At 37.7% G+C, this 12,648-nt stretch overlaps 1 protein-coding gene across 1 annotated transcript; it reads right to left on the bottom strand.

The window, feature by feature from the left end:
- Positions 1–10,197: 10,197 nt before the first annotated feature.
- On the bottom strand, positions 10,198–11,891 carry LOC311619344 (signal peptide peptidase-like 2A). Its single transcript, XM_084877595.1, is given in 4 exon segments — positions 10,198–10,725; positions 10,728–11,171; positions 11,175–11,460; positions 11,462–11,891. Coding segments are annotated over 4 exon segments (1,431 nt in total). The 5' UTR covers positions 11,773–11,891; the 3' UTR covers positions 10,198–10,335.
- Between the last annotated feature and the right edge of the window lie 757 nt (positions 11,892–12,648).

Below are 12,648 nucleotides of genomic sequence, written 5' to 3'. Positions count from 1 at the left end.
GTTTTATTTTATTTATTTTTTTATTTTATTATTTATTTTATTTTACTTTATTTTATTTTTTATCCTCACCTGAGAATATGTTGTGAATGGTTTTGAGAGACAGAGAAACATAAATGTGATAGAGAAATGTGGATTGGCTGCCTCCCAGACCTCCCCCACCGGGGATCAAACCCCAAACCTAAGAGGTGCCCGGACAGAATAGAGGAGCTGCAGCCCACAGCTGGGCCAGGGCACACAGAGGGTTCTGTTGAGGAGTGCAGGGGTGCTGACAGGCATCCCGCAGCCCAGTGGGTAGAACCTCCTCCTGATTCAGCAAGGGTGCTGGCAAGAAGCAACCAAGAGAGCATAGCAAGTGGAACAACCCACTGGTGTTTCTCTCGATCCCTTCCTCTCTCTAAAATAATCAATCCATAAAAACTAAAATAAAAAATAAACCCTCTGGGTGTGGGGCCCCACCTGTGTCAAGTGGAGACAGAGCTGAGCACTGAGCTCAGAGCACCTCCAACAGCTCACACCTGTGCTGAGGGAAACTCCAGGGGCCCCTGAGCTGCAGAGCATCATGGTGGACAAGCCCCGTGGCCACTGGAATCAGAGGGCAGTAAGGGAAGTGCTGGTGCTGAAACATCCATCTTATTATAAAAACTGCTGTTTGAAATTTTAGCCCTGCTATTTTGGCTTCTGTAAATGGTTGCTTGATTAAGTAATAAGGAAAATAAGACTACTCCCACTTCAGAGAGGCCATTAAACCTTCCCTGGGTGAAGTTAGTGATGGCACCAAGCCAGGCCTATGGTGCAGGTGTGAAAGCCCCAGCACATAAGAGGCTTTATGAACTTGCAAAGGGAACCAGAAACACCCCTATTTGTGAGACAAAGATAGTGAAAACATATAAATAGGGATGGTTCCTCCACGTTTGGGCCCAGAATTTGAGAAACATTTTTTGGTCAATACAGAAAGTGAGGGGAAGAGGGGGGGAAAGAATGGGGGCGGAGGAGGGGGAACTGGGAGAAGGGCCTTTTCCTCTTAAGCAGAAAAGCAAGAGGATTCCGTCTCCAGGCGTGGCGGGACGAGGTTGCTGGCTACTTCTGAAGCTTCTCCAGAATATTCAGCAGCACAATTTTAAGACAGGAGTGTACATAATACCTCAGACCACCACCAAGCCTGCTCTTCAGATTGGCTGGGGGGTGAGGGTGTTGATGGCCATCTGTACTTCATGGGTCAAATGTATAGGTTTACTTACTTTGCTTTGTCAATGAAGGAGCATATTCTAATTACTTGATAAACTAATTTTTACAATATAATCAAGTTTTTATATAAACCGTTCTCAAAACTGAAAAAATAAAAATAAAAAAATAAACCCTCTGGCTTGCAGTGTTTCTAAAACAGAAAGTGAAGTTCTATCCCTTCCTGTTCATTCAACAAATACTTCATATGCTCCTTCAATAATCACACCGGGATGGGTGCTTGTTTGTTTGTTTTGCTTAATCCTTGCCTGAGGACATTTTCCCATTGATTTTTTTTTTTTTTTTTTTTTTTTTTTTTTTTTTTTTTTTGAGAGAGAGAGAGAGAGAGAGAGGAAGGGAGAGAGAAAGACAGAAACTAATGTGAGATCCATCTCTTGCTGAATCCCAAATCAGGGCCCCGGATTGAACCTGCAACCCAGGTACTTCCCCTTCAGTCCGCCTGCAGAACCACTATCCACTGAACCAAATCAGGACTTTTTTTCTTTTTAAGTCCTCCTCTAAGGCTATGTTCTTTTCATTGATTCTAGAGAGAGAGGAAAGGAGAGGGAAAGAGAAAGAGAAGCATGGATCAGTTGCCCAAGCAATCTGACAGGGATGGAACCCACAACCTGTGTATGTGCCCTCACCTGGAATCGAACCCATAGCCCTTTGGTACATGGGAGGACACTTTACTGATCCACACCGACCAGGGCCTGGAGGTACATTAAAAAAAATTTTTTTCAGATCTGCCCTGCCCAGGTGGCTCAATTGGTTGGAGTCTTAACCTGTACACCAAAGGATTTCCTGTTGGATTCTAGGCTACACATGCTTAGGTTTAGGTTAGATCCCAGTGGGTCAGCAGGTGCAGAGGCAGCTTACTGGTATTTCTCTGTCACCTGAATGTTTCTCTCTCCAAAAAACAATTTTAAAAATATCCTCAGGTGAGAATTAAAAAAACATATATATATATATTAAAATGTTTTCAGATAGAAAATTTTCTTTCAATTTTATTTTTCACTTACAGTTCACATTCAATAGTGTATCTCAGTGGTCGGCAAACTGCGGCTCACGAGTTTGCCAACCGCTGCATGAGGCATTACCCTTACTCAGAAATTTTGACTTCAGGTTAAAGACATTAGTACATTATTAAAATGTTTTTTAAGTGTTTTTCCCTAAGGCAAACTCATTAGTCAACAGAGCAGCAAACAGTGGCTCCAGAGCCGCAGTTTGCAGACCATTGTTCTATCCTATATAATAATAGTAAAACTCTAATATGCAAATAGACCTAATGGTGGAACAATTGGTCACTATGATGCAAACTGACAACCAGGGGGCAGATGCTCAATACAGGAGTTGCCTGGTGGTTCGTGTGCTCCCATAGAAGGAGTACTGCTCAGCCAGAGCTGGACTCATGGCTGGTGAACATAGCGATGGTGGTGGGAGCCACTCCTGCCTCCACAGCAGTGTAGGACCCCTCAAGGGATGTCCAACTGCCGGCTTAGGTCTGCTCCCTAAGGATCATGATAGCCCACAAGCAGGGTCCTAAAAATCCACCAGTTTCTCAAAATGCCACTACAGTGACCTCGGGGTGTAGACCTCCTGAGGTGGGGTTGGAGAAAACTGAAATAATTACACACAAAAGTCTTCCATACCAAAAAAAAAATGTCTAGTCCAAGAAATTAGTTCAATTATAGAGATGAAGTACAAATCATCATATACTTGGTTGAACCTCTTCAACCAAATATGTTTTACTTAATTGCTATAGCAAGAGCACGGTATGATCAACAAAATTCTGTTATATTTTCCTACAATTAGAAGGGTATAAAAAAATCAACAGTTTGTGCTATAAATGTCATCCTTTCTAGGATAATCTATGAAACTTCAAAGACTTTAGTGGCTCCCGTCCTCCAAAGCAGTATGTGAAATTCCAATAATTTCAATAAAAACTAATTAAGGAAACCATATTAAATATTATTAACCAGTTAATTGCCTTTATTATCAGGAGTAATTAAAAGTAAATCCACACTATACTACAAAACTCTTCATAAGTAGCTGCTAGTTTAAAAAGAAATATGAAAAAAATAAAAAGAAATATGAAAAACAAAAACGTTTGAATATTCTCTAATTTCTACTTTTCAACTTCAAACTGTTTCATCCAGCAATGTCTCTTTTCTTCTTCTTCTTGAAACTGATTTTCTTCTCTATCCCTCTGAGCTTTGAGAGTTTCTTTCTCTCAGTTTTCTAGTTCTTTCTGTTTATCTTGCCACGCTTCAAAAGATTGCTTACATCTTTCTTCCACTTCACAGTATTCAAAATTTATTTCACCATCATCTGCAGTTATAAAGAAAAATGTTATGTTTAAGATTAAAACTGTCAAAAGTGATCTATTGTGAAGTATAAAAGTGATTTTGAAAAGAAGAAATAATTTCAACATAATACCAAAGAAAAAGTGATAAAATAAAAATCCTATATAATAAAAGGCTAATATGCAAATTGACCAAATGGCAGAATGACTGGTCACTATGCAAGATCTGCCCCCTAGTGATCAATAAAGTTTTCAGATGACTGCAGCCTTACTCAATATCTGATGCCAAATGCATAAAATATCCAAGCAAGAACTGCTTGGCTAACCCCAGTCATAAAAGATAATAACAAATTGTTATTTCAACTCACCAAGTTTGTTTTGCAGTAATAACCAGAACATTTACTCTAACCCATAAAAACAAACACATAAACAAATACCCTCAATGGCTCTGATGTCTACAACTGGGAGCCCTAATCAATACATTTATATTCATAAATTGAGTTAGACTCTGGCTTCTATTGTATGTGTTATGACTATACAATTGTATTTTTTTAAATATGTACCTTTTTATAACTATATTAGTATATAGCCTACAGATTTTGCTCCTGGATGGTTTGTAATAATTCTATTGCAAAATTATTTCTAGTTTCAAAAGACATTTGAGAAGAAATACATTTCCACCATCTTGCCAGATTATTGATGTAAAAATATTTCTTTTTTATCAATAAATACTGATAATTTTAATTTTCTTGGAAAATTATTCATTAAAACTATTAAACCTATTTGACTAGAGCTGTATAGGAGATCCTCTCATAATTTTCTAAACCACTGCCATAATTGTAGTTATATAAACTTTCATATAACTAATCTAAACCAATAAAAGAGAAACATGCAAATTAACCATCACTCCACTATGTCCAACAGACAATCAGGAGGGAATATGCAAATTAGGAGGAGAAAGATGGTGGCTGCCCAGCTGCTGCAGGCATGTAGTGGCCAGTGGAGCAGGACGCCTGCTATGAGATGGAGGACAGGGGGCGAAGGGATCTTCAGGAGCAGCTGGCCACAGTGAAGACGAAGATGGCAGACTCCAGCTGGAGTCTAAAGCAAAGATGAAGACAGCAGACTCTAGCCGTAGCCTGCAGCAAAGACAAAAGAGGCAACTAAAGCCGTAGCCTGCAGCAAAGATAAAAAAGGCAGACTCTGGCTGGAGTCTGAAGCAAAGGCGGCAGACTCCAGCTGGAGTGAAGGCCTGGGTCCCAGGTGCCAGAGGAAAACCAGTGCTGGAAGCCAAGGGAAGGAAGGCCTATTGCACACATCTCTTTGTGCAATAGGCCTCTAGTTTTCTATAATTGTTACCTTTGGCTTTTTTCATAATTAAGCTATATAATTGGCAATATACTTTTATTTTCATTGTATAAACCTTAATAAAAATAATCATACCATTAAAATCTCTCAAAACTCAACTATAAATAATCACTGCCAAAATTTGAAGTATCTATAGTATATAACAAGTCTTTACATATCCATTCATACAGATGCTCAGGACAAAAATCTTGGAGCCATTTATTTCTCTTTCACACCAATCCATCAATACATCCTTTTGGTTCTTCTACCATAAAAATGGTTTCGAGAATATGACCTTTTCATCATTTATACTCAAACTAGAGGCCCGGCACAAGACATTCGTACACTGGAGTGGGGTAGTCCCTCAGCCTGGCTGGTGCCTTCTCACAGTCTAGAACCCTACAGGGGATGCATGCCTGCCAGCTTAGGCCCAATCCCTAAGCTGGCAGTCAGACATCCCTCTCACATTCCAGGGCTCTCACAGTCCTGGACGCATCGCTCCTTATTGTCCGCCTGCAGCGGAGGCGGGAGGGGCTCCCACCACCACCACTGCACTTGGCAGCAATGAGCCTAGACTCTGGCTGAGTGGAGCACACTGACCACCAGGGGGAGCTCCTGTGTGAACGTCTTCCCTCTGGTGATCAGTGCATGCCATAGTAACTGGTTGTTCCACTGTTCGGTCGATTTGCATATTAGCCTTTTATTATATAGGACTAAAAGCCCGGTGCATGAAAATTCATGCACTGCGGGGGTTGGGGGTCCCTCAGCCTGGCCTGTGCCCTCTCACAGTCCGGGACTCCTCAGGGGATGTCCTACTGACATCTGTGGGAGGTGACCTGACAGGTTGACCAGGGGATGGTGCTGCTGCTCTCCCCCACCTTGTAGTTCCCCCCCCCCCCCCCCGTCCCCCAGTGGCTGCTGGTTGCCGCCCCCTCTACCATCACCCTTCCCTCCCTCTGCCCGCTGGCACATGCTTTGGCTGGCCTGGCACCACATGCATCTGGCCCCTGCCTACTGGTCATTCTGCTGTTCAGTCGATTTGCATATTAAACTTTTTTATATAGGATTACTCTCATCTCTAACTATTGTATAATAATAATCCACCATGATTCATAAGAGCCCTATATGATCAGACACTAGTATTCTTAGATATAATCCCAAAGGCTCACTGTTCTTCAAATATATTAAGCCCACTCAATGTGTCTTGGCATTTACAATTCCTTCTTTCTGGAACATCAGCTCGCTAGATATCCTCATGGTTCATCTTCTCATTCATTAACACATTCATGTGGCTTACCTTCTCAGTGATTGCTTAAATAGCACCGCCCCCGAGGGGCCTTCCCTAACTACCCTATCTAAAATAGCAACCTCAAACTCTATCCCTTTATTTTGAATTTGTTTTTCTTTCATAGCATTTATCTGTACCGGAACATTACATATTTATTTATTTGTTTATTATCTATCTGTCCACACTGGAACATTAGAAAAGTAGAGAAGAAGCTTTTGCCTATTCTTCTTCTTTTTTTTTTAATAGAATTTATTGAATGGCATAGTGAATTCAATACATTAAAAAAAGTTTCCTTGTCAGTATTGGCACATAATGAAGAATTTTAAAACATTGCTAAATTAACACTTCAAAAATTTTAAATCATGTTCCATAAAAATAAAGCCTAATAGTGTTATAAAGTATTAGTTTACACTAACCTCCATATCAAGGTGTTTAAAAAAAGGATTACACACTAAAACCAATAATCTAAGAAGTAAAACTTCAATCATGTATTTTTAAAAAGGTTCTCATTTAAACAAAATACAATAGAAGGTATAAAATAGGCAACAACTACAAAATTTACATTTACATTGACTTGTCCTATGTAACCAGATAAACTTTGGATATTTCTAAAAAATCCATATTCCAAAAGAATGTTTACAATAGTTTATGCCCAATTAAAGAAACACATGAGCATTCTACATTTTTTTCTTTCAGTTGCTACTTATTTGCCATTATTACAGGCCTATTCTAAAATTTTAGTTTTAAGAAATCATTATCCCCCATGATCATTTTCATAGACACAAGGGCTGTTCTGAAGTATAGAAACATTAAACAAGTTCACATATGTGGCCTTCACTATAATATGGCCTGTATATTATTCTATCAATCTCATTTTGTTTACTCTGAAAATTCAGTAATCCAAATCATGAGTATTACACAATTTCTTTCAAATTCCAAAAATTTGAGTAATTTGATTCAGATCTAATTTACAGAGTATCTTTCTTCCAGGAAGCATAAAGTCATTTATATTCAGTATTTTTACTTTATTTACATTTCTTGCCCCAATCTGTTTAGAATTAGCCTCTGAGGTAAAACGATCACTGAAAATAAAAATTTTAAACTGTGGAATTTATTATTTGACATCTTCTTGAGTAAATTCAACTCTTTTCCTTGCTAATAGAAAAATATAAAGCCTTCCAAACTAGTACATTGCACCAGTTTGAAATGCAATTCTTATATTATTTTTGAAATCTCATTGGTTGAGATCAGGCTAAAATTTTAGAGATCAAGCTAAAATAAATTAAATATTTTTTTAGTCAAATGTAAAAATGTCTGCTTATATCTAAGGAAAAAACTGAAGGAGCAAAAGAAAACTAGAAAGCTCATTTGTATGGAATATAAATGTATCATTTAAACAAAATCTCTATGAACATTTAATTAAAATCTATGAATGCCAACTGCAGATGGGTTAATATTTTCTTCTTTCTAAAAAGAAATAAATTGTGAATTTTACTAATAAGGTGTTGCTAATCTAAAAAGAAAATACAAGATAAAATATAATGTATTAGAATAGCAAGGTTTTCCTCACAAACCAAATTATCTTTGCTGAAGTAAACTAAAGTGAAAACTCTACAATTTGAGATATTTAGTGATTTATGTTGGATAAGTTGCAAAAATGTTCATAGAAAATATCTAAGAAGTAACAATTTTTTCAATAAGTAATAATATAGGATATAGTATTATTTTTTAAGACATATTTAGTTAAAAAACCAATTTATCTTCTTAAAGTTACTGGTGATGGGAAGGCAAGAGAGGAAGAAGTAATCGAGCCTTTTAAAGACAAATTGGCATCTCCCCTCTCTTTGTTCACTTTGACTTGTAAAATATTTCTGTGCTTTGTTGTAATTTCTCTAAATATATTCAGCGGGGTTGTTAGAAAAATTAAGTATAATGTAAAGTTGACACTGAGGATGGAGAAACTTAAGGAATTTCCCTATTTCTTTTTAATAGCAAACTAGAAAGGAAATTTTACCTCCTTGGTAGTTAATGGTTAGATACAGTAGAATGTGTATCAAAGAACTAAAATTTCATATTTACAGATTTAAATTTTCCTTAACATTCTTCATAAAATGTGGCTGAGGTTGAAGCTTTTGAATATCAAAAAGCTGGGATGAGGATGCAGATAATTTTACTAAAAAAGATATATTTGGCAAACATTTTATTGATATTAAAAATGAAAATATAGTTGGATCTTTAAAATGACATTTCATGTGTTCTATCAGCATTTGCCAAAAAAAAATTAGATTCTTTGGAAAAAATTTGAACTTGATATTATGGAGACAGAATGAAGAATAACCCTTACTGGTCAGATACTTGTCATTTACCGAAGGATCCGTAATTGTATTAGGTGTACAGAGGGCTGTCAAGGGAGCTTCTCTATCTGCTACTTACTCAGCAAAAGGAACAAACAAAAGCATCTAATTCCCTCAAATGCTAAATTTAGGTCTAATACCAAGGCTCTCCTTCATTTTAAAAGGCATTAGATTTATATTTTAACCAGCTGAACTGGCTTTAGAATGAAAGAGCATAGAGTGGCTAACATATCTTGTATATTATTTCTAGAAAACGTGAAATTCCACTGCCTTTGGAATTACTTGTTATTTGGAAATTTCTTAGCAAAAAAAAAAAAGGAGACAATTTGACCTCTGACTTCCAGAAGAATGTTGAAGGTCACAAGCAAAGAATGAGAGGTTTTTTGTCTCTCACTCCCTTCCCCGACCGCGCCCCCCCCCAAGTTATAAGGTACTAGAGTGGTTCATTGATCTAACCCAGCAATTTTTAACCAGTGTGCTGCACCTGGCGTGCTGCAAGAATCTTCACAACAGATTATATTGACTATTTAGTCAGGGGCACAGACCTCTGTCCCCTTAGATTGTCAAATAAATAAATGACAACAGCCGACACAACAGCTGTTCAGCGTGGATGAACCAAAATTATACCTATTTTTTTTTTTTTTTGTCAGAATGACAAACATATATTTTTTGATGTGCTGCAGAATTTTAGTAATTAGTTTATGTGTGCCATGAGATGAAAAAGGTTGAAAATCGCTGGTTTAACCTACTCATTTTGCAGATGAGAAAACTGAGACATCAATGTCTGACACCAAGACAATTTACTCACACTTCTGTCATGTAATTAAAATGACCCTAACACCCAGTCTCCTCTCTTTTGGCTCTCTTTCTTCTGAAGCACACCTGGTAAATTAGTATACCATCCTCCACCAAAATATAAAAGGTTAGCTGTGGTTTCCTTTGGAGAAAGGAGAAGGAATTAAGATAGTGGGGGGTGGGAGGAGGGGCAAGAGAGGGGATTGTTAGGGATATTACAGTTAAATGGTGAGCCATATGTATTAATGCATAAATTTATACAAAATACTAAGCCTGAACATCAACAGGCCCAAACTTCAGAGATCAGAAACACCACAGTGAAACTGAATGTTACTGTAGAAATTTAAGCTATACCTTCAAGGAAATAGCAAACCACTGAAAACTGTGGATGCCATTTTTGTGTCCTTTTAATGACTAGTTCTATATATTAGGTTTCCCTATACTGGGAAAAATATTGTAACATAAAACATAGCAATTTGAAGCAATTCAGGTTCTCAAGATTAAAAAAGGAATGAATTTTTTTTAAAAAAAGTATGCTATAAACATATTCCCAGATTATATTTTTTTAACTTCTGCAGTTTCTGGAATTTCATTATGGAACTTCCTTCTTGCATATTAATCAAATTTCTAGAGAGCACAAAATTTTCATTTTTTTTCCAGTAAAATCTGTTCAGAAATTCACTTGGGCAGAAATACTTTTATCTATCACGAGTTGAAAAGAAATAGGTTTCAGTAAGAAAAATACAGGGATAGATAAAGACCTTTTTTTTTTTTAGAAAAATATACTGTATATAATACATTTTGAAAGTTATACAGACCATGTCCTTTTATTTAATGTGGAGGCACAACTTTAACATAGTTAAAAGCAAATGTATTTTAATCACGAATGACATAGTTGACAGTACCAGCTCTTAAAAATGTATATTTGCGAGCATGTCATTGAAGATTCTTTCAGATTGTCAATTCTAAAAGCAAAACTCTTTTGCAGAAAATCAGTTAAAACATTATGGCAGGTCCACATGATATTACTGTTGGATAATCTGTTCACCAGCAGCCACAGGGGTTTCTTCACTTGTTACATAGTCCTGCTGGTCCACCATCTGATAGCTGTTTCCTTTCCAAAACTTTTTCATTTCTTTACGTCTCCAAGCAACAACTGAGGCAGTAATAAGTGTGCACGGTACTAAATAGAGGAGAGCAGGTTGCCCCTTTTTCATCAGCACCAGAACAACAAAGGTAATTATCATGCCAACAGCATAGGCAATTGTGGAGGAGACATAGTAGATAGAAGAAGAACTAGTCTGCTGATCAAATCTTCTACAGAATGCAATCAACAGGCCTGGTACAATAATGTCTCCAAAACCCAATATGGAAACTGGCATGGGGCATACACTCATTGCTGAGAAATATGCCAGTACTTTGGTACTTTGATGACTACTGGTAACTTTTCGTTATTTCCAAGAGGTCCAGCTGCAAGTTCAACCATGATACTCTTGCCGTTCTTTGTGATAAATGATGTTATGAAAACAAAAAACACATCATAGAAGAGGAGAAGGCCTAGAAGTATCACACATGACTTGAAGTTGGGTAACTTCATTGTTTTAATTAAATTCAGGCAGAAAGCAATCCCCAAGATATCCTGTAAAATCCAAGCCCACCTATCTTCATTTCTAAACACAGCCCAAACAGCAGCTATTGCTATGCACAGTCCAGAGAGAAAAATAAGTCTCACTGCAATGCTTTTGCCACGACACACAATTGTGCATTGTCCATATGGAATCCTATGAATTAGTGCAGCAAGACAGTTGTATACACTCATTGCTGATGCTATGCAGAAAATTGTTATCATAACATAAACCAATCATTTGTAGAAGAAATAAAGTAAGACCATCATGACACAGCAGATGGCCACAAATATTACAACTGTTAGAGGACTGAAAGTTAAATATTCGTCCTTCTTTCTCGTTTCTCTGTCTTCAGTGTCTGCCATTGCCTTCCTGCTTTCCAATTCAAGTAGTCCACTCCAGTATCCTCCTAATGCCACAGTGAACACAGAAATTACAAAAATAACCACCATCTTATAGTCAAAGTTAGACCTTGACGGTGAATACATTTTCACAGTAATGTTATCTCCAAGAGCCTGCTTTATCTTTTAAGTCTTTGTTGTTTATAAATGCAATCAGTATTTTCACATCATCAAATGCAGATCTGTTCCCTGAGGGAGCAAATACAATACTGTTATTGGCAACCAACAATGCTTCAGCACCTCCGGTTTCTGCAATTCTGGCTTTTTCAAGAAAATGGCAGGTTCCCCACTGAACCACAACTGCTTTGTTCTTTATTTCATCAGGAGGAATATCAGAAATGTCACACAGTGGTGCGGAAGTCAGATTCTTCAAACTAAGGGAAGTTGCATTTTCTAGTGTTCTTGGCAGAGCTGTCCAATGAGGGTTATAGACCATGCAGTAGTCCTTAGATGGTAAAGGTGTGCCAATTCCAGACGCATGCAGGATTGCTTCCTGAGCAGCTGTCAGCCGGAGGAGGACGCCCCAGAGCAGGGTGGCCCTGGCGCAGAGCCGCAGAGCCGCAGAGCCGCAGAGCCGCAGAGCCGCAGAGCCGCAGAGCAGCGGGCACGGCAGCCCCATCAGTGAGCTGGGCGCCAGGAGGCACTGCTCGGCGGGGCGGACTCAGGCTTGGGGTCCCAGGGTGCTGCCTCCATAGCCGAGCCAGACCCGAGGGTGGCGGGGCTCTGATTGGCTGGTGGGCATGGCTGGTGGGCATGGCGGAGTGATGGTTAATTTGCATATTACTCTTTTATTAGGTAGAATAATTCCCAGGAGTAAATTTGATCAGTTGAAGAAAATAAACATTATTAGGCTTTTTATATAAATTATACTTTTCTCCAAAAAGATAAACAAACTGATACTTTTAAAATAGTCCCATGATTAGTTTTCTTTATTTATTTTTTTATTAGTTTTCTTTAATGTAAAGTAATAGAATGTCTGGTTTTAATTAAGGCAGGTTAAACAAATATTGGTGATTAGTATTTATTGGAGATATAAGGAAGGTTAGTAAGAAAAACAAATGAACTAAATTGAACAGTCCAATATACTATATATATACATTATATTAGAGACTAAATATATGCATGAAAGAAGAGGTACATACTTTAAATGGTTTAATTTTCTTCATTTTAGGTTAATTATTCTCACAAGAAAATGTATCTTTCAAGCAGATAAAAACTGTACTTACTTAAAACATCAGTATCTTCTAAGTCCCGAAGAATGAGCTCTTCAGCAGTTTTACTCTTATTCTTTATGATGTTAATACAGTGAAGA

This window comes from Pipistrellus hanaki (assembly GCF_964339955.1).
Source record: "Pipistrellus hanaki genome assembly, chromosome: 3".
In the NCBI taxonomy this organism is placed as follows: domain Eukaryota; kingdom Metazoa; phylum Chordata; class Mammalia; order Chiroptera; family Vespertilionidae; genus Pipistrellus; species Pipistrellus hanaki.
Note: the sequence above shows the minus strand (reverse complement) of the source record. Positions and strands in the feature narration are given on the sequence as shown.